This window comes from Dasypus novemcinctus, chromosome 9 (genome assembly GCF_030445035.2).
Source record: "Dasypus novemcinctus isolate mDasNov1 chromosome 9, mDasNov1.1.hap2, whole genome shotgun sequence".
In the NCBI taxonomy this organism is placed as follows: Eukaryota; Metazoa; Chordata; class Mammalia; order Cingulata; family Dasypodidae; genus Dasypus; species Dasypus novemcinctus.
In genome coordinates, this window is record NC_080681.1 from 102946974 (window position 1) to 102974025 (window position 27052).

Genomic DNA, 27052 nt, shown 5'->3' on the forward strand with positions numbered 1-27052 from the left:
TTACGATTATGATAAAATCCCATATCCTTAATAGAAAGCTACCGTAACATACCTGATATGGGTCTTCACTACCCATTCTACTCCAGGAAATGCCTCAGGAGCTTTTATTCACCTGAAAATGGAGAAGAAAGAGATCAGTTTTTTGAAGAGGAAGTTTTAAAGACATACAAAATAAAAGATAAAGAGATCCTGCATGCAGTTTACACATTACAGGAGAGAAACATGCAACTTTAAAGAAATTTTAAGTAACATTTCATTGTGAATATCAATATGGGGACCTATAGGGGCTCATCTTCGTAAATTTTAAAACAGTTGAGCAGAAAGCTTTACTTTGGGGAGCAGCAGGAAGTCTAATCTACAGTCATTGAAATTTTACAACGTGTCATTTAAGATGTCAGACTCTGTGCCCAGGTTACATTACAGTTCACTTGTGATGGGCAGGATTATTAAGTTATGGCTAATTTATGCGGCAGCATATGGTTTTTCTTTTTACAGCTATTTTTATTAAACAAGTTTTGCAAAGTTTTAACATTAAAATTAACAGCTAAAGAATTGTTTATGCAAGTTGCTGTCACAGTTTATGTAAAAGAGAAATATGTGCTATTAAAATCAGACATTTAGGTTACCTTTGGTTTTTTGCGATGCATGTTAGCTTTACACATCCTGATTCTCTTGCGATAATTTTCCTTTAAAAAGGGGGGTATAGAGTGATCTCTTTTCATCAAAACAAGACATAATGCCCTGAAAGCTGACTTCAAACCATGGTTGAAAATTCAGTTATTTACACTTTATCACAATCTACAAATACAATTTTTTGTTGGTGTGTTTTAAAAAGAAGAAGAAGAAAAAAAAAAAAGTTCATCATGCACTGCTGCAGGCAGCTTGGCACTTCATACAAGAGGATTTTTCACCCCCGAGCAGTTTAGGTGGCTCCCTTAGGGAAGGCATGAGAACCTTGAGAACTAACAAAAATGGGGCCAACCAATTCCATCATTTCCTCTCTTGGCCTCTTAGGAAGGAGTTCAGAGCCAGCCTATCATGCCAGATCCTGCCCCAGCCCAGCAGAGTTATTAACAACATTTCAAGGATTAGAAGGAAAAAACCCTTTTAAGGTGCCCAGGTTTTGCTGAATTGTCATATCTAAAGGTAGATGTTATCCCTTTCCAAGCTCTCACAGATTATTTGGCAGCATTCTTTGGAGCCACCTAGGGACTCCATAGTGGCTGACACTTTAAATATTGAGACCTATATACGGAAACCAAATCAAGTTTTGGCTCAGTTGGGTTTTTCTCTCCAGAAATCAGAGCTTGTGATAGGATTGAATAAAACTGCTTTCAACAACTTCCAGGGGGTGAAAAAGCTTTGGTTATTTTTAAACTAAAACTTAACAACTCGATAAACTTTTTTTTGGTAAACTTAAAATAAAATCCCCCCCACCACTTTTGGAATGTCTCCAACTTTTAACAAGCCCATTGACTTTAGAGTTAATTTAAGTTTATTTGAAAGAGAATACTATTTTATTGTCCACCCAAAAAAAATGACAATTCATCACATTTACTTTGATTAAAAAAGGACTAAACTTTATTGACAAACTGCTGTAGACATTTTGACATAAGTTTAAGCTACCTATTTAGGCAGACTTACACATGTAGCATTTAATCTTCGAGAACAAAATGGGAGGACGGTACAAATCCAATTAGGACTTTAACTTATGTACAAAGTGGATTTTGATTCCTTTTTCATTCAGCTGCAGTGTCCCTTTTTATATCATGCTAGTGTTGAGACATACTTGACTAAGTTGGGAACAGTTCAGTATTGACAACTGTCAACTTAAGAAAATCACCAGCTTTTGGCTCCAGTGTCCAAGTGAGCTTCTCATACAGTGCAGAACCTCAGATGGACACAATACTTCACTTTGTCTTTTTAAATACTGAAATTTTAATTATTAGTACTATTACTCAAAGACTGTTCTTGGCTAAAAAGCTCTGCATTTAAATTCAATTCAGGTGGCCAGTCCCTCTTTCCCATATCAACCTCTTCAAAACCTATTCGCCCTTTAAGTATCTCTCAACACTGTATGTCTGGGGCTAGATTTCAAAACCCACATAATGAAAAAGTCAGTTTTACAGGCCTAATTTTGTTTTTGTTGTTTTTAAATCAATTAATGTTAAAAATTGCATCAACTATTTAATTCATGAGGATTTTTCATATTAAAATTTAACCTTAAGATTCAACCGCCATGTGCTTTTAAAGGAAACAGTTTTAGAGACGTCTGAGCTCACTTTTGCATGGTGGTGCCTACTGCCGTTAATGTTTGTGATTTTAAATCTTAAACAGCCCTGAATTTTGAAATGTAGCCTAGTTTGGGATTCTGCAACTATAACTTTACGGGATGCCTCAAATCAAAACTAAGAGAAAGTTAACAAGCCTTAACTTCAGAACCTTTAAGCAAGCAATGTCACTTTTGAAACTAACAGGTTTGTGGTTTTTTTTTTTACTCAACTTTTTTTATTATTATTATAAAAGGTACACTCTTCTGTTTATATTTAAACAACAAAGAAAAAAGCATCTACACACTTAAAAAAATTAATTCGATATTCCTAAATCTATTTTAACTCATTTAAAAAGACTACATACAGAAGCCAGAATGCAGAGTTAAGAATGGAGTAAGGGGAGTAGAAGAAGGGGACCACGAAGAAAAACACTTAGACAATTACTTGTCTGTTGTGGGTAAAGCAACAGGAATCCTGGGAGATACAAGAAATCAGTAACAACTTTGCTCATAACTGATATTTTCCCCTCATGTTTGTTTTTAATAACGTCCATATGGGTGCTCTCTGTATGCTCCCTTCACTGGCCTAGCTGGAGGGGCCTTCAGCGATGGCCTGGTCCCATTCCAGTCGTCTTGGCCTGTGGGGAAATAACAGTTTATAAATGGTGTGTCAATGGCATTTTGGGGTAAGGGTAGGTCACCAGGTAAACATCACCCCAAACACTGCTGTGCTTTCACTCTACTTGGCCCTACTTAACAGCCAGGGCAATGTCCCAACTGCAAGGCAATTCTGAGCAGACAGAAAGAAACAACCAGTTCAGAAAAGGCCTGAGTTTACCCGGAGTAATCTTCAGGAAAGAGGATCTCCATAGGCAACATGATCTACACATCAGCCCCCAAACCTGGATAAACCCAACATTTTGCTTAAGACAGTGAGGGAATCAAACTCATGATCTACACATCAGCCCCCAAACCTGGATAAACCCAACACTTTGCTTAAGACAGTGAGGGAATCAAACTCAGCTGTTCTGCAGTGGCCTTTCCTGTTCCCAAAGCATTCTAGCAAGTAGCCTCAGATAAAGTGACAACTTAAGTCTTCCAGATTGGAAGAGTAAGGAGCCCCATTTTCATGCAACGGGAAGTCAGATTGCCCTGTGAAGTCTCCTCTGGCTTCCTGGAAGAAGAAAGGAGGGACCACATTTAATGAGGAGGCCCTCCACTACAGAGCTGGTACTCACTGCCCTGGTAGGGAAAAGTGCAATTTAATGTCGTGCTGACAGCACTGTTTGGGAGAAGTCATTAACCCCTTTCTTATGCCAATAGTCAGCCTAGAGAAACCCAAAAACATGGGTAACATCCTCAAATGGTTTTCCTTTGTGACAGGGAAAAATCTAAGGGAGATGATCACCTACTCCTAGAGCTGACATCTTATGAAAATGAGTTGTGTTTATAAGCTTAATCTTCCCACTCCCTCCCATCCCTTACCCATGCCAAAACTTCCTGAAGCTTATTTCTCCAGTTGTCCGCATTCATAAATAACTGCCTCCACCACAACAGTCTAAACCTACCATACATATCTAAAGTTGCATAGAACCTGCCTAAGCCTGTTTATTACCCTGTATAAAACCCATGCCTATCTCTTTCCAAGTTGCTTCTGGGTACCAAATGACAATTTATTTCTCTAATTCTGTTTTTACAAAGATAGAGATCAGGAAAAAAAAAGTTATTGGATAAACAGCTTAACTGTGGCAACATCAAATTAGAGGACAAGGACAGCCTGCTTCTTTGAATCCAGTCTTTTTTCCAGTAAATACATAAAGAGGCCTCATTATACTGCCTTAGTGTTTGAAAAAAATATCCAGATACAGTCATATCACCTTTCTAAACAGTGACATATGACCAGTGCAGTGTTACTGATGGCAACTGTCCAGTACCATTTAGCTAAAACTGGTAAAAATCATTTCCCTGGGCAGAGCGGCTGATCAGCTATTTCACATTGTGCTGAGGAACTGAGGCTCAGCTTGTCTGTCTGTGGGTGGTTTTAAAAGCTCGTCCTTTTCAGCTAATGGTTAGGAGAAAATATCAACTTCCTTTCTATGTTTTAAGGTGAGCTGTCATCTGCTGAGCCCCTTGCCAATGTCTCTTTGAAATGCTCTCAGGTATGCGGGAAAAAACAACCACTATCACCTCACAATTAAAAAGCTGCTCTCTGCATCTACTGTCACATGGAACTCCCTCTGGGGCCCATTAACATGGGGTCATATTTGGCTCTTGGGGCCACTCTTGAGCAATGTGTTTTCAACTAAACGTGAAGGAAGGCAGTTTGGTCCTGCTGACGTTCCAGCCTCAATACCTCTCTTAGGATCAAGGACCTGAGTTGAAATATCCCCAAGCCAGCCAGTAACTTGGTGCCAGTACTTCCTTAAGTTGGCTCCAGCTTCCAGGTTATAAGCCCCTAAAAGCCTCTGATCTGATTCTAACAGGTGCGATTCTTGCCTCCTAGCCTGCTCTCGTGAGCTGCTTGCCACCTATGTCCCTTTCAGCTGGTATTCCTTCTATAGTGAATTCTTTTTAATAAAAGCCACAATGTTTTTAAGAGGGAAGTGGTGCATAAGAGTAGAGTGGAAAATGGTTAAGTTTATGTTAGCTATCAATGTGGCTTACGTATCAGCACAAAGGCCCAGCAACATAACCCAGGTCTAGCCATCTCCTTGTCTAAAGTAGAAAAAAAATAAACATCAGTCTAAAAGTCTCTGCTGCTTCAAACAGACCAGGCTGGACCTGAGCCTTAGTTTAAGACATGACTTAGCCTTCAATGAATATCAGCTCCTCCCCTCACTGTAACAATCCCTCTTTCTACCACATCGCAAAATATAAACAGGAGTGGGACTCCCTAATGTCACATCTTCCGACGCTGCACTCATTATTATTTTGGGTTTCTAAAGGTTTCTTCTTAGATGTGTGACTGCCTAACTCCCAATAATCGAGTCACCAGTATCCTCCCAGGCACTTACTTGCATGTTCTGCCCCACCACAGAAATAAAGACATACCATAAGCTTCGTAAGAATCTTGAACCTCCCCATGTCCATAGTCATAATATTCTGAGTCCCTGAAAGTCAAAGATGGAGTGTTAGAGAAAGGTACAAGATGACCATGTTTTAGTTTCACCTTTTCCCCAAATGCCTTCATATCTCAGTCATTTTACTGTGTGAATAATAAAGGATAATGCTTACTCTGCCCCATTCCCAAACCACAAAATACTCTCTAAACATGCATACATGAAGCACTCATGAAAATATGATAACTAGTAAAGAAAAAAATGGATACTATTTAAAGTGAAAAAGCACAATCCAAAATTGACCATCTTAATCACAGTGTATACACATATGTATTCATATGGCTTAATACTGGAAGAGACTAAAGATAAACTGTTTTGTCTCCACTATAGAATTATAAGACTATTTCAAAAAAAATTTTTAAGAGAACATGCAGAAAAGAAAATACCTAAGTTATAGTGGTGGGATTCTAGTTTCCTTTAAAAATTTTATGCCACTTTAATATGGCCATGATACTTTTAAGTAATAAATCGACATAATTTAATTTCCCCTTTGTTTCCGTGTTAGTCACAGCTCAGGAATTTTTCATGTTACCCCAGATCCTAAAACAAGTTATCCAAACTTGCAGATCCAAGTGTGTGCCTCACAGACATCAAAAGCAGAGGAATATCCTCAAAAGGTGAGCCATATTGTTCCTGAGATTTGTGCTGGTTAAACCTCTCAGTTCCTCCAAAACTTTCTTCATCCATCAATTAGGATGTGACAGCACTTCTACTGCCTGACTCACCCTTGGCTCTGGCTGTAATACCCTTCGTAGCCTTCATAACTCTGTTCAGCATATGTATCATCATATCCCTAGAACAAATAAAATGAAATAGTAAGAATCACAGATTAGGGAAAGCAATTACATCCCACTGGCTATGGCAGGCTTCTGGATTAACAGAGCATAATATTTCCCTCCAGAATGCTTTTAACACTCACTGTGGAATAGTTAAGAGGAGAGGGTTACTAAAAAGAAAACCCAACATTTTCATATCGATACACTACAGAACAAATATGGACAGGAAGTAAGAGTACAACACTGAGCTTTAGTATTATCAGTAGAGATACTGGGAGACCCCTTAATAAAACACTGTACATTAAATCACACAGTCTATTTTCTGTTTCCTCTACACACATATAGGAAACCATGCCTAAAATACAAAAGTACTCTCATAGTTCAACACTAGCTACTACATAAGAGGGTAGATTCTTCCTGCCACCTACATCAAGGGTCAAGGCCCTGTCATTCAACTTCCTCTGGCAACTTTTCAGGTATTGGGAAAGGGCACATTTTCCAAATTTCTTACATATTCTTCATATGTTTCTGGTGCAGGGGGTGGAGGCAGAGGTATTCTCTGGATGCCTGTTGTCCGTGCTCTTGGTGCTGGAGCACCCCTCACAGTAGGTGGGGGTGGCACTCCACGAGTCACAGTGGTACCTCTGGTGATGGCTCCTCTCACTGGTGTACCACGCACCAGAGCCCCCCGAGGTGGTCCAACACCACGGCCCCTGCAAAAAGAAAGCTTGTTTTTCACACAGAGCTATAATTACGCTACTTCCAATTTTCAGATTTATTCACAAATTTCAGAGTAGATATGTTTATGATGCCATAACTAGACTGTATTAATACATAGAAGAATGTATAGGTGAGTAAAAGACCCACACTGGAAGACTCTGCAGGACCCATATTGGACCTGTGAGTGCCTTATCAGTGCACTGCTTTGGGCAAGTCTGGAGAGTCTGAACACACTGTACAGGTCAGTTACAAAGGTAAAATTCTAAAGTCAGAGACCATTTAAAAAATCCTAGGACTCCCCAAAATTAAAAGACCTCAAGTTTCAGCAGGACTGTAGCACTAGATTTAGCACTCAAGATTTAGAACTCACACATACAAATTCGGAAATCCCTCCTAAGATAGTGATAGGAGCACCACTAAGAGGTGACGGTTCTAGCAGTTAAATTTACATCCTATTTCTGATTGTCCCCATTCTTTTTACCTAGGAACAGGTGGAGGGGGAGGTGCGGTTCCTCGGCCTCTCACTGGCACCCCACGTCCACGAGTGGGCTCAGGTACTCCATTCAAGTAGGACAGCTCTAGAAATTGTTCCTGGCAGATATCATCCATCATATCCTGGGAATGAGAGATAGTGAGGAGTGCTGTGTAACATCTACACCTTCTGCTGAGACGTCATCAGGCCCACATGAGCCTCAAATGCTAAGAAAAGCTTTCAAAACCCAGATGAAGTAATTTCCTGCTAAAGTCAAATGGTATCTACCTGCCACCTCTTTGGGGAAAGTCTTAATGGCAGACCCCTCATTATTCAGATAAACCTCTTCATGAGATGGTCCCTGCCTAGTTCTCCAGATCACTTCCCTCCTCTCTCTATAAATAACCTCCTCTCAAGTCATGCTGAACAATTTGTAGTTCAAAGCCTGGAATATTCTCACATATCCATTCTTTGTAAATTTTCCTTTTCCTGGAATAGTAGAAACCATTACTATTATTTAAGCTCTGTGTGCTAGATGGTATATAAACTTTTCATAGAATTTTTTAAATCTTCAAAATAACCCTGAAGTAAGGAGATTTCCCATTTTAATCATTTGGAAAACAGACTCAGGGAATTAAAGCAACTACCCCAAAGTGGCAGGCTCTCGATGTGAATTCAGAATATACTTACCTAAAAAAATCTAGATTTTGAATCACCAGACTATACTGCTCTTTTTTTCCACCTGAGAGACTCTACCTCCCCTTTATAAGACTTATCTAAAACATTACTACTTGGGAAAAACTTTCTTTCGATGCCACCCCTACTCCCTCCCATACCTTCTTCCACCAGTACCCTGTAATTTTCTCTACCCGAGCACTCACCACATTATTTTAAAATTGTTAGGCTATATTCTTCACTAGATTGTGAGCTCTTCAGGAGCAATCTTTGTTATTTCAGACCAAAGTATAATATTAGGCAAAGAACGGATGCTTGACAAATGTTTAGGAATGAATAAGGAACTTGCAGCTCAAAAAGGGGAAAAAACTTGTCCAAGGTAACCCAGATATAGCCCCCAAATCCAGTGTTCTTTCTACTATACCTCTCTGGCTTCATAATTCTAAGGGTAAAACAAAGGGCTCTGGTTACAGATGCAAAAATAGGCTTATTTTTTCTTCACGAGAGGGGGGACAAGAATTGGCCTCTATTCTGATAAGAGTCAAATGCCATTTGCAAGTTTTTTCACACATTTCCTGATCAGAGATATTCATCTTACTATAGAAATTTTTATACATTCCAGGTGACACAGCTTCAAGAATAGAAGACTAGCAATGTCCTCCCCAACTCTTCACCTCCCCCTACCTTACACATCACTGCTGCCTGAGACTAATTGGAGAATCAAGTAACCAATGCCAGCCTATTTGCTTTGATTCTTCCAACTGCTACACCAGCACCAAGGAAACCTAGATCTCTCTGGCAAGCATCTTTTTCAAAGATCCACTTACACAAAAACCTCGTAATCTGTCCCTTCTGAGAAATATCCTGGAGACCAAAGATAAAGAAGAGATGGGTATTCCCTCTGCAGTTCTTCAGAATTTGGGTAGCTCAAGATGCTTTAATAGAACACCTCAAAAAAAAAAAAAAAAAAAAAAAAAAAAAACCCGGGGAAAATTTACTAGCTCTAAGTTTTTCTTTAGGATGTTTTAAATTGTTTATCCATTGGGTGCTCGCTTCGGCAGTACATATACTAAAATTGTTTATCCAATGAAGTCAGGGTACTTGGATGCAAAGCAGGTGTTGAAACATTTCAGACAGTGTTGGAATCCTTGGTGCTCAGCATTATAGCTATAAATTATTGCTCTACCAATTCTTGCATCTTCTGACACCACACCTAGTTCCAACTCCTTCATTTTAAATGGAAAACAAAACAAAAAGCAACAATAACAAACAAAATCAAGGACTGTATCTCATCTCCTTAGTTTTAGTGATGGAAACATAAGACTTCCTCAATTCTAGCTGAAAAGTATTTCAAATCCTTCCTATAGCTCCAGATTCATCCTTGGTATTAATTATTCAGAAATAGTATGTTAACTGACAACCATTAGGCCTTGCTAAAAAGTAAAAATAGCATGATTTTCTACTTATTCAAAGATGGATCCTGTGACCAGATGACTATGAGCAGAAGATAACCTTGCCTGTTCCAACTCTTCCTGGACCTCAGTTACAGTTTGAAAGGAACTACACACCAATTTGGTTAATATCCTCAACAGCCAAGCCTGTCAACAATCATGCCTCTTCCAAGCCAACCCTACTTGAATAAATTCTACTAGGAGAAAATACCCTGAATGTACTGAAGTCAGAATTTAATCCACTAAAATTGGAAGCTATAAGCTTCTTAATATTTCCCTCTAGACTTTCTAGAGTAATATTTACACTTTCTAGAGTATAAACCCCTTGAGTGTAGGGACTCATCATAGCCATTTTTTTAATCACCATTTCCTGGTTCCACACCAGTACCAAAATACTTAAGAGTTCAGGGAGGACTCTGTTAAATCTTTGTTAACTGGATATTAGAATGCCAGACACATTATGAACCTAAGATATTGACAAGAGATATTGGTAAACAACTAAAATATCAGACCTGGGGAGTAGAGTGGTCATGGTGCACAGTAATAGCTCAGTGCAGCTCTACTGAGGCAAATACCCCAGAAGCATTTGGGCACAATTCTTTTGAGAATTAAGCACAAGTAATATACCACCTTGGAAAAAGGAACATAAATGCAGCATTTGATACACAATTTTAGATTACGCGTAGACCCTGATTACAAGCCCCTGTCTTATTAGCAACAGCACAAGTTCCAAGCTCTCCCTTGCTCAGAAGATACAGAATATGGATTTCCTTACTGGTACTAGAAATTTCTTGACTTCCTCCATAGCATGGGCCATAAGAGCATAAGCCTCACATGGGGGTCCAAAGACTTCAATGAAAACATGCAGATCCATATTCAAGTGGGCATATTTGGGGTCTCCACCTTTGCGTAGCTCTTCCTCCTATGGAAAAATGAAGACAATTATCACTTTACATGGACTAGGGAGAAAAATGACACCCTTACTTCTATTTAAGCCAACAGGAGAACAAGAAATAACTCCATTTTCTAAGAAAAACAATAAAATTTAAGAAGAAGGTAATAAGAAGGTCTGGAGAATAATATTTTACCTAACCTAAACCTGCATTTGGTCTGCTGCTAACAGTTAATGATTGCTCTGAATCTCTGAGGTATTAACTGAAGCTCTTATTAGAAGGCATACAAGAGAAAAATTTAATTCTGATCTCCATTCAGAAATATCTATTTCACAAGCATTTGTTTTGAAATCCCAGTAGAGCTGCTAATCACCAGTTCTGCTTATCTACTTATATGGTCTGGGGAGTTTTAGGAAAGAATTCAGGAAGTAGAGAAAAGCTTCTGTAAGTCACATTAGCTAGAATAACATATTTCAGCCCAAACTGATTTCTTTTGTGAGAAATGTGAATGGATAAAAGAAGAGTCTGAAAAAATAGTATTTGTCAATTAGGCTACCTTGAATAAGAAGGTGTGCAGGAGCAAGGTTTTAGACTGTAGCAGACTGTCTCATCTAAAAAGCGAACCCTAGAGGGCTAAAATTATTCTGTTTTGGTGGGAAGTTTCTTAGCACTTACAAAAAGTATAGAGCATGGGGTTAAAAAAAAAAAGGCTTTAGGTTCTGGTGTCAAAATTACTCTTGGTTCCCTTTATTATTTTATTTTTTATTTTTAAAAAAGATTTATTTATTTATTTAATTTCCCCCCCTCCCCTGGTTGTCTGTTCCTGGTATCTATTTGCTGCGTCCTGTTTCTTTGTCCGCCTCTGTTGTTGTCAGCGGCTCGGGAAGTGTGGGCTGCGCCATTCCTGGGCAGGTTGCACTTTCCCTTCACGCTGGGCAGCTCTCCTCACGGGTGCACTCCCTGTGCGTGGGGCCCCCCCACGCGGGGGACACCCCTGCGTGGCAGGGCACTCCCTGCGCGCATCAGCACTGCACATGGGCCAGCTCCACACGGGTCAAGGTAAGGCCGGGGTTTGAACCGCGGACCTCCCATATGGCAGACGGACGCCCTAACCACTGGGCCAAAGTCCGTTTCCCTTGGTTCCCTTTAAAATACATTCTTTTAGTATTTCCAGCTGGCTAGACAAAAAACCATCCAACAAATCCTCAAACTCACCTGCACTCACTACTGCTCTCACTTTCCATGGTACTAGAAAAAAGGTGTGTTATTCATACTTTAGTCTTTAGTCTGGGTAAATTTTAGTATATCCAGCTCCCTTTCCAAATTTCCATACATAAGCTCACCAATGTCCAAGTTGCTACTACTGCTTCCATTATTATGCAGTCAAAGAAAGAAAGAAAACCACGACCAGGGCACACATGGGCAATTCCAGGGTTGTACAGCAAGTAAATTAACTTGGTCTATATATAATTTCTTGCATCCAACTCAAACTTAAAGGAGTCATAATCTGCACATATACAAAATGCTTGCTTCCATAAAACATCTGTCCTGGGTTCTGGGCACCTAGAAAGCATCAGGGTTTCCACTTGCCTGACTAATGCTGAGCTTACCTTGGCTTTGTCTCTCATTGAGCCCTTTCCCAAGACAGAGATCTTTGCACCAGTCTCTTCTTGCAGTCTTTTGATTGTATTCCCTTGTGGTCCAAGAATCTTTCCCACAAAATTAAACTGACAGAAAATAAAAGAAGGCTCTAAACACATGTTTCTAGAAAATGTTTCTATATATATTTTAGCTCATTTGATGTTCAACAACCCTGTAAAATAGGTAGATTTACCATGCTCCCTTTACAAGGATATACTGAGGCTGTAGTGATAAAGTGATTAGTCTAAGGTTATAAATCTAGAAAGTGGCAGTTCCAAGACCTAAATTTGAGTTTCCCCAATGTAGTCTAGTTTGGTACTCTTCCCATAATATCACACTGCAACCCTGAATACTTTTACATAAACATTTTTAAGGCAGACTCTTTGGTAGCATTAGTTTAATAAGCTAAATATAACCATTGCTTTCCCTGAAAATAAATAAAAACGAACAAATAAATATTTATTGCTTAAAACTAAACTTCAAGAAAGAAAATTTTTTTAAAGTCCTTAAACTTCAAGAAATAAATAAACTTCATCTAGTAAAGGATTTTTGTTTTATTTCCTTTTATTTAGATCTAATGATTTCAGGTCAATCTGAGAGAAAACAACTCCTCAGGGTTCACTTTTTCCTTTAGACTTGGACCCTGAATAAACATTTGAGAAACTTTTTTTGAAAACAAAGATGATTATACTTTTCTCAGCTATAGCTATGCTATTAGTTATGAACTTAGATATTTCAACTGCCAGACATAGGCACTCCAAGCATGGAAGAGAAGCTTCATAGGCTTAAGTTTCTGATGCATCATAATCTCCCAAAAGTCTTTATTTCAGCCCATGTAATAAATACTTATAAAGAAAACTCAAAGGATCAAGGTACTTTCTGTCTTACCTTGGGATACTGCTTGACAGGTATCAGCACCCGTTCTTTTAGCTTCATGTTCTTGTGAGAAAATAAATCCAAGTAATTCTCCTCATCATCCTTTTTTGAATCCCCTTTCTGAATCTTCTCAATTTCTGAATAGTACAAAGAGAATTTATATTTTGCTGTGGTAAATAAAGGCAAATTTCCAAGTCTGTTTAAGGCAATAACATGGAGTTCTGTGTGAATAAAACCAAATAGTTCATATGAATGAGATCATTTCAGGAAGCCTGGCTGAAAGCACCAAAGCTCTATGAGGTCAACTAGGAAACCAAAGCTTGCTTCTAATGAGAAAAGTTTGCTTTCCCACCTCTATCTAGAGGCTCTATATAAGAGAGAGTCAAGTGTTTTTTGACCTAAGAATAAATGAATTTATACCCAAAGCACGGGCAACAAAAGGAAAAAAACAGATAAATGGGACCTCTTCAAAATTAAACTCTTTGCTCCTCAAAGGACTTTGTCAAAAGGGTGAAAAGGCAGCCGACTCAATGGGGGAAAATATCTGGAAACCACTTATCTGTTAAGGGTTTGAGATCCATGATATATAAAGAGATGCTACTATTCAACAATAAACAGACAAACTTCTGAGTAAAAGATGGGCAAAAGACTAGAACAGATATTTGTCCAAAGAAGAAATCCAAATGGCGAAAAAACATATGAGAAAATGTTTAACATCCCTAGCGATTAGGGAAATGCAAATCAAAACTACAATGAAAGCCAAGTAGATACAACGCTAGGTAATGGTTCTCCTGAAGGCTATGGAGATCCACAGGGTATATGTTCATGGCAGATGGATTTGGAGTTCTGTGCCATGTCAGAGGGCCCTACTTTGGAATTTGTGCTCCTGAGTGTGATGGAGCTGGACTTAGATGTGACTTTTCTACACATGCCTCTTCTGTCACTTTTACTGAACCTGTGGTTGGCGCTGGGAAGGGTGTATACTCAGGAGAATTGAATCTCTGGACTGCCCATGTGCCAGCTGGGCCCTGAGTCTCAGCAGAGTAGCGACTCCTACTTTCTGGTTCGTTGGTCTTACCCAGGTCAGCTAACAGGGAGGTGAAGATGGTCAACCACCACACCAGGGAATAAAGAGCGCCTACAACTGCAAGCAGAGGAATTGCATCCATCATCGATGTGGAATCTAAGCCCCATCTTGATCTAGAGGTGGAGAGGTCATCACCATCCCAGGGTCCACAGAATGGAGGAATAAAATATGGACTGGGGTGGACTTACTGATATTCTACTATAAAACTATTGTGACAAGTAACAGAAGAAATTTTAGTATCGAGGTGGAGAAAGTGGCCACAGTAGTTGCTGAGGGCATGGAAAGGGAAGAAGAGATGTGATGTGGGGGCATTTTTGGGATTTTGAGTTGTCCTAAATGATATTGCAGGGTCAGATGCTGGACTTTATATATCCTGCCATTACCCACTGAATGTACTGGGGGAGAGTGTGAACTACAGGGTAAACTATTATCGATGTAGTGCAGCAGTGCCCCAAAATGTGTTCACTGAGTGCGATGAGTATGCCACAATGATGGGGGAGGTTGCTGGTATAGGAGGAGTGGGCTGGGGGGATGGGGGATATATGGGAACCTCTTATATATATATTTTTTAAGATTTATTTATTTAATTTCCCCCACTCCCCTGGTTGTCTGTTCTTGGTGTCTATTTGCTGCGTCTTGTTTCTTTGTCCGCTTCTGTTGTCGTCAGCGGCATGGGAAGTGTGGGCGGCGCCATTCCTGGGCAGGCTGCACTTTCTTTCACGCTGGGCGGCTCTCCTCACGGGCGCACTCCTTGCGCGTGGGGCTCCCCCACGCGGGGGACACCCTTGCGTGGCACGGCACTCCTTGCGTGCATCAGCACTGCGCATGGGCCAGCTCCACACGGGTCAAGGAGGCCCGGGGTTTGAACCGCGGGCCTCCCATGTGGTAGACGGACGCCCTAACCACTGGGCCAAAGTCCGTTTCCCTCTTATATTTTTTAATGTAACTTTTTTTATGTGATGTCTATATCTTCAAAAAAATACAATTTACAAAAATGATGTGGTGGGGGGTGGGGAGTGGGTTATATGGGAGAAAAAAATTTAGTATTTGCTTTAGCAAAAGTTTTAAGAGATAAAATCTGCATGTTTTTCTTGAGAATCATATTATGTGCCTTCAAACTAACCTAAGCCATATACATATTATCAAACAATGATTCTTAATGTTATGACTTTTTAGGTGCTCAAAAGAGTATTATTGTTCAAAAGGTACTTAAAAATAAAGATTTCATATGATATGTTTAAAAAGTTAAATAGGGAAACGGACTTTGGCCCAGTGGTTAGGGCGTCCGTCTATCATATGGGAGGTCCGCGGGGTTCAAACCCCGGGCCTCCTTGACCCGTGTGGAGCTGGCCCATGCGCAGTGCTGATGCGCGCAAGGAGTGCCGTGCCACGCAAGGGTGTCCCCTGCGTGGGGGAGCCCCACGCGCAAGGAGTGTGCCCGTGAGGAGAGCCGCCCAGCGTGAAAAGAAAGAGCAGCCTGCCCAGGAATGGCGCCACCCACACTTCCCGTGCCGCTGACTACAACAGAAGCGGACAAAGAAACAAGACGCAGCAAATAGACACCAAGAACAGACAACCAGGGGAGGGGGGGGAAATTAAATAAATAAATAAATCTTAAAAAAAAAAAAATTAAATAGAAGAAATATATAAGTAGCCTGAATCATACTGTGTGAATTTTACATATTGAATTGGAAATAAACATTTTATTATGACACATACAGAATTGAATATGTACAATAAATATTTCATGACATTAAAAAAAAAAAAAACTACAATGAGATAGCATTTCACACCTATTAGAATGGCCACTATTAAAAAGTCAGAAAACTGCAAGTGTTGGAGAGGATATGGAGAGATAGGAACACTTATTCACTGTTGGTGGGAATGTAGAATGGTACAGCTACTGTGAAGGACTGTTTGGCAGTTCCTAAGGAAGTTGAATATTGACTTGCCATGTGACCCAGCAATACCACTACTGGGTATATACCAGAAGAACTGAGAGCAGTGACACAGACATCTGCACACCGGTGTTCATAGCGGCATTATTCACAATTGCCAAAAGACAGAAACAACCCAGGTATCCATCAACCAATGAATGGATAAACAAATTGTGGTGTATACACACGGTGGAATATTATGCAGCTATAAGAGGAGATGAAGTTGTGGAGCATATGACAATATGGATGAACCTGGAGAACATTTTGTGGAGTGAATCAAGCCAGACACAAAAGGACAAATACTGTATGATTGCGCTGTTATAAACTAAACATACTGTGTAAACTCACAGAGTTAATAATTAGAATATAGGTCATCAGAAAATAGAGTGAGGGTTAATCTATGCAGATCTGGTAAAGAGGTTGTAAATCTTTGGAAATGAATAGAAATGGTGAAAGCACACCATAGTGTTTGTTAACTAGGAGACCTATTATATGGGTATGACAGTAGTTGAAAGGGAAAGTCTAAGGACATGTATATTACTGGAAGGAAAACTAAAAACTGTAACATGGGACTATATAACAGTGAAACCTTAAGTGAAATGCGAACATGGGTAATAGTGTGTATATAAGACAGTTTTCACTATATATAAATAAACTAGAAAGATGGAAACAGAATAGCAGCTATGCACAGTAGGGGAAGAATACAGAGATTGAGAGTGATGAGTTGTTGTTCATTTGTCTGTTTTTTATTATTATTATTGGAATAATGAAAATGCTCCAATAATGACTAAAGTGATGAATGCACAACTATGTGATTATACCAAATATGACTAACTGAAGTCTTTGGATGGATTTATGCTTTATCAATATGTATCAATAAAACGGATTTGTTAAAAAAAGAATAAATTTAACAAAATAAACTAATGGGGATTAGATTGGGGAAAAGGATGTAGGAACTAAAAAAAAAGCAAAATTTGCATAAAGAAAAAGTACAAAGTCATATCTTTATGAAGATACAAGTTAGTATTTAAATATACACTGAATAGTCCTACAAAATTGCACTGTGGCAGAGTGCTCTTGATAGTAGTTCTTAAGAGTTTGAAAGATTTGGTTCTTTACCCTGCTACCTACTACTTGTGTGAATTTAGACAAGGTATTTAACTTCTAAATTTTGGCTTCTTCATTTGTAAAATAGAGGCAATATCTACACTTCCTGAGACTGCTAGAAAGACAGTAGCACAGGAAAACATATCTAATAAAAGTCTTTGTTAGGAACTACTTAATACATAGTTGTCATTATCTTGCCCTAATTCAGTAAATGTCCTGAAGAAGAAAACACATCATAGTACTTTCAATTCAGTGGTTAAGACAGTTGCTTTAGCCCTCATCAGAAGTTTAGCATCCAATTTTGAGAAGATTCCCTATCATTAAGGAGCTTCATCCACTCATTCACTAAGTGACTGCAAGTGTATGAGTGCTTCCTATAGCAAGGCAAATGAAGGGGAAAATACAGGTATGATCATCATAACCATTCTGGGTGACTTAGAAAAGGCCATATCTTGCAAAAATATAGGAGATACAACATGATCAGATACAGTCTGGTCTCCATCCTCACTGTGTTTATACTAGTGTTTCCAGTCTATGGGGATGGTAGTTAAGTGCTATAACAGGAGCTCCAACAGAGGTGTGCAGCAACTGAAAGCTTTTATGATCCACAGAGAACAGTTAAAAAAAAAAAATTATACTCCCTAAAATTAGCGGACCATTCTAAATAACACAGAATACTCTCCATTTGTAAGCACCTACTGTTTCTAGGGTCGATCAATTTAAAGGGTCCTTATACTTCGGTATGTGTTAGAAACACCTGGGGCTTGTTAAACTAGATTGCTGGGTCCTACCCTCAGAAGTTAGAATTTAATAGGTTTGGGATTTCTGTTAGGAATTTGCATTTTTGACAAGTTAAGAGGTGATGGTGACATTACTGATCTAGGACCACACTTTGAAAACCACTGGTTTAGATGGTATACTGATACCCTACCTTAAACACACTAAGTCCAGCAGTGAAGTACACAGATAAAGGAAAGTTACTTAACTGACAGACTTCATAAGAATTCATAATTTCAAACTGAAGTCTTCTGTTTATTAAAAAGCCTAATTTCAGATGTTATAGAATTCAGTGCAGTAACTAACCTCCTTATGCCTAGCACATACATTCTGCTTTCTTTCTTTTTTTTTTTTTAAGATTTATTTTTATTTATTTAATTCCCCTCCCCTCCCCCGGCTGTCTGTTTTCTGTGTCTTTTTTTTTTTTTTGCTGCGTCTTGTTTCTTTGTCCGCTTCTGTTGTCATCAGCGGCACAGTAAGTGTGGGCGGCGCCATTCCTCGGCAGGCTGCTCCTTCCTTCGCGCTGGGCGGCTCTCCTTATGGGTGCACTCCTTGCGCATGGGGCTTCCCTACGCGGGGGACACCCCTGTGTGGCACAGCACTCCTTGCGCGCATCAGCACTGCGCATGGGCCAGCTCCACATGGTCAAGGAGGCCCGGGGCTTGAACCGCGGACCTCCCATGTGGTAGACGGACGCCCTAACCACTGGGCCAAAGTCCGTTTCCACATTCTGCTTTCTGACTATTTAACCCGCTAATATACTATACATATTCTTAACTAAACCCTTACTCTTATGAGAACTGTAAATGACAGCACTCTTTACACTGCTATTCTTTATTGCTTGGAGTAGAAAAGGTATTTGACCTTACAATTAACAAACTAAATGTTTCATTCAACACCCTACCTGTTTACTGTGGTACAGCCTGACCTGCACTTCTTCCCACTTACTGCTAATATTAACTTTTTCTGGTCACTCATTTGAGGTTACCACTGAGTTTCCAAGCTGGAAATCTGGTTACTCAAAAGTTCTAGAAAAACAAAGATTCCAAAATTCTGATCTGAATACATCACTGAGGAATTTATAAGAATATGGAACAAATTACATATTTCCTTTTTATCTCTGACAGTCTGTTTCCCAACTGCTACCATCTAGTTAGGGCCTTCAACTGTATTTTATACCACTTTCCAGAAACCGTACTTAGTGCAAGATAAGACTCAAAGGTCTGTTAATCTGTTGTATTCCTATAGGTTGCAGGATCACAATATTAAACCCAGTAGAAAGGTTTGCTTATATGCAAAGCAATGCACCCTGTGAATTCAAGGGTCCTTCAATAGCACAGATCTTCCTGGTTGTTTTTTTTCCTCACAATTTTTTTTAAGAATATGAAAACATTTTTAGAGAATTTAAAGAACAATGACTTAAACTTAAGTATAACTGAAAACAAAAGACTAAAGGGGGGTAATTTTAGCCTTCAAGAAAGGCTACCTTCCATATTTGGAAGAGTTGTTCAAGTCTACTATATGTCAAACACTGTAGAAATATCACCTCATTTATCCTCAAAAGAAACTTAGTGAAGTTGCTGGTAAAAGAAACTGAAACTCAGGAAGGTTAAATAATTATCCCTAGGTCACAGAAGATGTTCAAATACCGGAATAAGGACTGAAACTCTAGACCTTTTCTAATTTCAAGTCTCATACTTTTTCTGTTATGTCCTGTTAATGAGGGTGGGGTCACAGGAGACAACATAGTGATTTTAAGAAAGAGTCAATTTTGGTAATTTTAGGAAAACCTGTTTACTCTTGGGTAAAAATGCTTTCTAGACAAGCTCTACGAAACCAACTCCTTTAAGCCGTCTTTGCCTCTGATGCCCTTGGATAGCCCAAGAGCCAAAGAAAAAAAAGCTAAGGTGTGAACAACACAGAGGTGTTTCCTGGTCAGACACTTACAACAGTCAATCTTATCCAGTGTCTTCTTATTTTGTATTTATTATTTCATTAAGTCTTTTTAACCAGCATTACCTCATTCAACAGGGTAAAGAAATCTGGGCTCAGAAAGTAATCTAACCTGACCAAGATCACAAAACTAATTCATGATAGAGCAAATATTTAAACGCAGGCAACTCTTTACACCATTCAGAGCAAATTCAACTAACCTTATGGCACTTTTTTTAACTGTTATCATTTACTGTAACTTGATCTTTCCTGGTTTGTGGGTCTTTTATTTATTTATCTATTTAGTTCTCTCCCCCTCCCCACCTCCCTCCAGTTGTCTGTTCTCTGTGTCCATCTGCTGTGTGTTCTTCTGTGTTCGCAACCCGTATCTGTGTCTCTGTGTCATCTTGCTGTGTCAGTTCTCCGTGTGTGTGGCACCACTCCTGGGCAGGCTGCACTTTTTTTCACGCTGGGTGGCTCTCCTTATGGGTTGCACTCCTTGCATGTGGGGCTTCCCTACGCAGAGGACGCCCCTGCGTGGCACGGCACTCCTTGTGCGCATCAGCACTGTGCATGGGCCAGCTCATCACATGGGTCAGGAGGCCCTGGGTTTGAACTTTGGACCTCCCATGTGGTAGGCAGATGCCCTATCCAATGGGCCAAGTCCACTTCCTGGTTTGTGGGTCTTACCAAACAAGATGGTAAGCTACCAAGTCTGAGGACTATGTCCTTTTTTTTTTTAAGATTTATTTTATTTCTCTACCCTTCTGCCCCCCCCCATTGTCTGTTCTGTGTCCATTCGCTGTGTGTTCTTCTGTGTCCACTTGTATTCGTCTCATGTGGCACCGGGAAACTGTTGCTTTTTTTGTTTTTTGTTGTTGCATCATCTTGCTGCATCAGCTCTCTGTGTGTGAGGCCCCACTCCTGGGCGGGCTGTGCTTTTTTTTTGCATGGGGCGGCTCTCCTTGTGGGGTGCACCCTTTGCATTTGGGGCTCCCCTACGCAGGGGACACCCAAGTGGCACGGCACTCCTTGCGTGCAGCAGCACTGCACGTGGGCCAGCTCACCACATGGTCAGGAGACCCTGGGTATAGAACCCTGGACCCTCCATATGGTAGGCAGACGCTCTATCAGTTGAGCCACAACCGCTTCCCAGGGCTGTCTTAAATGTATGCCTTAGAGAAAAGAGCATGGGTTTTGAAGCTATACAGAGCTGGGTTTGGTTCTCAGGTCTGCTACATATTTGTGTGACCTTAGGCAAATAATTTCAATCTCTTTTAGTCTTCTCTTCTCTGAAAAGGGGACTAATAAAAAAGGCAGGGAGTGGGTGGGAGATGCTGCCTACCTGGAAAAGTTTTAGGACTGGAGATAATGCATGTGGCACACAGTGTATATTCAAAATAAATACTTACTAACTTAATGATTTGGTTTGGAGTAGTTTTGTTCATAGAACACAGCTGCTTTTTTTTACCAGCATGGTAGTAAACTTAAAGTTAAGGAAAATATAAATATTGTAACATGAGTTAGAAGAGTCGGGGAAGCGCATTTGGCTCAATGGATAGAGCATCGCCTACTACATGGGAGGTCCAGGGTTCAAACCCAGGGCCTCCTGACCCATGTGATGAGCTGGCCCACGCACAGTGCTGATGTGCACAAGGAGTGCTGTGCCATGCAGGGGTGTCCCCCATGAAGGGGTGCCCCACGCGCAAGGAGTGCACCCCGCCCTGTAAGGAGAGCTGCCCATCATGAAAAAAGTGCAGCCTGCCCAGGAGTGGTGCCACACACACGAAGAGCTGACGCAGCAAGATGACACAACCGAAAGAGACATAGATTCCCGGTGTTGCTGACAAGAATACAAGCAGACACAGGAGAACACACAGCAAATGGATACAGAGAGCAGACAAGGGGGGTGGGGGGGAACAGGGAAGGGGAGAAAAATTTTTTTTTAAATCTTAAAAAAAAAAGAGTTAGTCATAAAAAGCAGCCAAGGCCCAGAATTGGATAGAAAACAGACTGCCAGCCAAGAATGTAATAGTTTTAAGTGAAAAATTTAAACACTTGTCCTGTCATCCTTCTCTACAACCAGCTTACAGCTTTGATGCCCTATCCTTGGTCATAATCATACATTAAAAAAGATTTAGTGAACAACAAAAAAAAATGTTAATACTAGTATATAAAAATTTTATATACTTTATCAACTGGATTTGCTTAACTAAAAGATTACCACATATATTTTATATTGAACAACTGATGAGGACTACACAAGGAACAAGACAATGGTCAAGATTTCTGACTAAAGCATCCAGAGATACTGTTTCTATTTGGAGGGCAAGATTCATAGAATATCTGCTCCAAAACATTAGGGCTCATGGTCTCCTCTCTACTCCTAGGCACCTGGTTCATATTTCTAACCACAGCATTCCTTCCCCTATGGTTAACAATTTCTGGACCCTGTTCCCTCAGTAAACCGAGCACCTGCAATTCTTAGTGGACTGCCTAACATACAACAGGTACTATAAATGTTTGCTACAAGAAGAAAATGTACCATCAGCACTTCCCAATGACCCTAAATTATTCTTAGGTCTTTATCATTCCCAAATTTATAATTCTCTACCCTATACCTTTTGGAATCACAAGTCCAGTTAGTTTACCATCTTTGTAAAAAATAAAAATAAAAATCCCATTCCTTTTATTTATCAAATAATTTATTGTCTCAAGCAAGAGCATTAGAACAATAGGTTCTTAATCTTTTTTTGGGTCATGGGTTCCTCTGAGAATCTGATGAAAGCAACAGTCTAGCTCCCCAGAAAAAAACAATATGTCACATACAATTTTGGCTAAAGGTAGAGAAAGGGTGGGTGTATTGTTAAAAAAAAAAAAAATCTCTCAAAGCCGGAGGTTAGAGCTCTCTTTCAGGGCTCAATTTTCACATTCCAGGACAGTGGCACTGCTGTGGATTGAATCAGGTCCCCCACAAAAGGCATGTTCAGGTCCCAATCCCTGGTCCTATGGGTGTGAATCTACTTGTAAACAGTAGCTTTGAAGATATTATTAATTAAGGAGTGTTCCACACTGAGTGAGGGTGGGCCTTAATCAAATATGGCTCAAGTCTTTATAAGAAAAGGAAATTGGATAGAGAGGAAGCCACGGAGAGCAGTCAGAAGCTGAAAGTTAATGGAATCCAGAAGAAGAGAAAGAAGCCGCTGCCGCCACTGCACAGCCATGTGACAGAAAAACCAAGGCCTAAGGATCCCAGACAGACAGAAGATACCAACCCTAGGAGGAAGCAAGCCTTCTTCTGCCTCTGAAACCTAATAAATACCTGCTGTTAAGCCACTGTATGGTATTTGTTTTAGCAGCCAGGAAACTACAATAGGCATAATGACCACAGTATCCTAAATCTCTCCCTTAGGGCCTAATTTAAAACTCAGGATGTAATTCTTTAAAAACTTTTCATTTTGAGGTAATTGTTGATTTATATGCAATTGTAAAACATAACACATACACCCACACACCCTTCACCCAATTTTCCCCACAGAAATAGCTTGCATATCTGTAATACAATATCACAGCCAGAAAATGATTATTTAAAACAATCCATTGTCTTTATTCATATTTCACCAGTTTACATGTACTTACCTGTGCATGTTTAGTTTTATGCAATTTTATCACATACATCCACCACCAAAGTCAAGATATGGAATGTTTATATCACAAGGATCCCTCATGCTACCCATTCACCTCCCTCCCTTCCTCCTTCACCACTGGCAACCACTAATTTGTTGTCCATCTCTATTATATTGTAGTTTGAAGAATGCTCAATTAAAAAATAAATAAAAATAAATTTTAAAAAATAAAAAGAATGCTTTTAATATATGGAATCATACAGTACATAATCTTTTAAGAATGGCTTTTTTCACTCAGCATAATTCTTTTGAGATCTATCTAAGTTGTTGGATTTATGAAAAGTTAATTTCTTTTTATTGCTGATTAATCATGGTACATATGTACTGCAATTATTTAACTATTCACCTTTTGAAGGCATTTGGTTTGTTTTGTTCTTGGCTATTATGAATAACGCTGTTATGAACATTTGCACACAGGTTTTGTGTGAACATAAATTAATTTCTCTGGGATAAATGCCTAAGAGTGCAATTGCTGAGTCATATAGTAAGCACAGGTTTAGTTTTGTAAGAAAATGCTTTATCACAGATATATATATGCTTAACAAAATTTTGTTTAACTTTACCAGTATCTGTGTTCCATAAAAACAGTATTGTTCTATATACAGTCTTACTTTTTTCAACCAACATTAGATTTCCAACATTTCTCCTTGCTGCATAATGCCTATAGTTCATTCATTTTCACTGCTGCAAAATATTTCATTTTGTAAATATATCACAGTAGTCAATCAAAGGTGGAACAAGGTGCATCATTTTATGAATAAGGTGTTAGTGTGCAAAAGTTTCTTTAGGCATATTCCCAGGAAAGGAGTTGCAAAGTTTTAATAAATTTGTTCAGTTGTCAGATCAAATGCTAAACCATTACCAAAGTGGCTGTATCAATTCACACCTCCACCAGCAATGTTTAAGAGTTCCTTCTAATCCATATTCTCAAGTCTAAAGTATTGTTTGACTTAGAAATTTTTGTCAATGTAGGTTACATTCCTGTCTTAAAAACTGTTTCTATTTATCTAATCATTATTTATTTTTAGTTATTTTATACTCAACTTGTCAAATTGAAAAAAAAATCCTGTTGGAATTAATTTAGAAAATGCACAAAATCAACAGGTTATTTTAAGAGTACTGTCATCTTCTCCCTCTCTCCAAGGCATGGCATATTTCTCTATTCAGATCTTGCTTCATCACTTTCAGTAAAATTTTAAGCTAACTAGCCAATATGATCACATATTCTTCATCTATAACATTAAAGATAAAAAAATTCTTCCTGTTTTTTTTTTAAACTTTATTTCAACTTCAAAAAATAAATAACAGACAAAAGGCAGCTAAACAAATTATGGAAGCATTGCTTTAACTCTTTTCTAATATTTATTCCTATATCTGGCCTGTATTTCCTCCACAATGCTACTCTCCAACTTCAATAGCAGGTTTTGCAAGCAGTGAAGAATGAACAGGATGGTTATCACTCTTTCTATAGCATATTACAAGTAAAATTAATGAATTAACTATTTTGAAGTTTCAAGAGACTGTAAAATGTACTCTATTGCGTACTTCTGGAGGATGCATTTCTGAGTCTTGTAAAATCACCTGGGGATTGTTCATTTGTTCAAATGTTTATTCCTGAGTCTTTTATACTAACATTTTTCTAACTGAAGAAAGCAGAAAAAGAACATTAGTATATATAAAAGCACCTTATATTTGTTATGTAACTATAGTAACAGAAATAGTAAATTTTTTTCTTTCAGAAAACAAGCGTGGGTCATTATTTGAGTCCTTGCATGTTTGCAAATGCATTTAATTGCCATCAGAGTTGAATAAAAATTGGGCTAATATGGAAGTTTATATTCAAAATCTACATCCTTCAAAACTTTTTCACTTTTTCTTTTCATCACATAATGAAGATGAATATTCATTAATTCTTTAATAAAAGGCCACTCTGCAGCACTCTTAGGCACAGGAGATACAGCAGTGAACAAAGCAGACAAAAATTCTTGCCCTCATGAAGCTGACAATCTAGCCATGAATAAGAAGGGTTGGTCAATAAACAAATACATAATTAGAATATATAGTATATCAAGATGATGGTTAAGTACAAAATAAGATAAAGCTGGGAAAGGGACAGCGACAGCTGGTGGGGAGTGGTATAAAGAGTGGTCTGGGAAGCAGAGGTGGCTCAAGTGATTAGGCACCTCCCATATGGGAGGCCCTGGGCTCATTTCCCTGGTGCCTCCTAAAAAGAAGACAAGCAGACAATGAGGGGGAGAAATAAACAAACAAACAAATATCTTTATTAAAAAAAAAAAAAAAGAGCAGTCTGGGCTTCACGGCACCTTTTGGGAATGGGCAGAGATATCTGGGAGAGTCACAGTCCCAGTGCTAGGCTCTGCTCTCCAGGTTTCCTCGTCCTTATTTGCGTCTTGGCCTTGTCATCCTTATTCCCTCTTGGCTGCATGATACTTTCACATAGATTTTATTTTAATATTTTGTCCAATTAGGGCTTATTTTTTTATTACTGTTTAGAGTTTAATTTTTAAAGTACAGTCTGTTGCAGACAATATAGTGAAGTTGGTGGGGTAGATGTGTGGACCCAAACTCAGAATGTGTTCAAATCCAAGTTACAATGCTTATTAACTTTTACTTGGGCAAATTATTTTATCTCTATGTGCCTCAGTTTCTTTCCTTATCGGTAAGAATGAGGATAATAAGAGTAAAATCCTCATAGTATAATCCTGAAGATTATATATTTAATGTAAAGAGCTCAGTGCCCTGCACAATAAGTGTTTGGTTTTTTTTTTAGTTTCTAGAAAGTTTTTACTTAACATTAATTTGGACACCTTTATTTATTAACTATGCAATTAAAACAATTTTATTAGTAGTAACTCTGTGCAGTTCTTTTTTTTTACTTTTTCATTATTATTTTTTAAATGTTGCATTAAAAAAATATGAGGTCCCCATATACCACCCCACCTCCCTCACCCCACTCCTCCCATAGCAACCTCCTCCATCATCATGGGACATTCACTGCACTTGGTGAATATATCTCTGAGCACTGATGCACCACATGGTCAGTGGTCCACACCGTAGCCCACACTCTCCCACAGTCCACCCAGTGGGCCATGGGAGGACATACAATGTCCGGTAACTGCCCCTGCAGCACCACCCAGGACAACTCCAAGTCCTGAAAATGCCCCCACATCACATCTCTTCTTCCCACTCCCCCACCCTCAGGAGCTACCATGGCCACTTTCTCCATCTCAATGCTACATTTACTTCCATTATTAATCACATTAGTTCCAGAACAGAGTAACAGTAAGTCCACTCTAATCCATGCTCTATTCTTCCATTCTGTGGACCCTGGGATGGTTATGTCCACTCCGCCTCTGTAACCAATAAGTGTTAACTATATTTTTCTTACATATGTCCTCAGCAGTGCTAAATTATCATTGTCTTCTCAGAGTCTCACTTTCTCGCAATTGGTTGTGACTTCACTGTAATCCTTTTTCCAGATCATTCAGAAATACCTTAAAAGCCAGGCCCATCATATATCGACTTATACTTGCTAAGAGGTACGCACATATCCCAATTCTGTTCTCTCAGTGAGCCAGCATCACCTCAATCACACAGCCCAGTTAAAATT

At 39.2% G+C, this 27052-nt stretch overlaps 1 protein-coding gene across 3 annotated transcripts in view; it reads right to left on the reverse strand.

Annotated features, from left to right (window-relative positions):
- KHDRBS1 (KH RNA binding domain containing, signal transduction associated 1) overlaps positions 1 to 27052 on the reverse strand; it is a 45840-nt gene that overhangs the window by 16202 nt on the left and 2586 nt on the right. For 2 of the 3 annotated variants that reach the window (XR_011649708.1, XR_011649709.1), the window contains exons 2-10: positions 12908 to 13032; positions 11989 to 12105; positions 10261 to 10407; positions 7369 to 7502; positions 6679 to 6880; positions 6117 to 6184; positions 5324 to 5382; positions 2718 to 2910; positions 53 to 112 (exon numbers count right to left, since the gene is read on the reverse strand). Coding sequence is in view for 1 of the 3 variants with exons in the window: in XM_071217570.1 (XP_071073671.1) it covers positions 2813 to 2910; positions 5324 to 5382; positions 6117 to 6184; positions 6679 to 6880; positions 7369 to 7502; positions 10261 to 10407; positions 11989 to 12105; positions 12908 to 13032 (950 nt within the window). In the remaining 2 variants the exon portion in view is untranslated. Of the gene's footprint in view, positions 1 to 52; positions 113 to 1553; positions 2911 to 5323; positions 5383 to 6116; positions 6185 to 6678; positions 6881 to 7368; positions 7503 to 10260; positions 10408 to 11988; positions 12106 to 12907; positions 13033 to 27052 lie in introns of those variants that run through there. The other variant, XM_071217570.1, reaches the window with a different exon arrangement.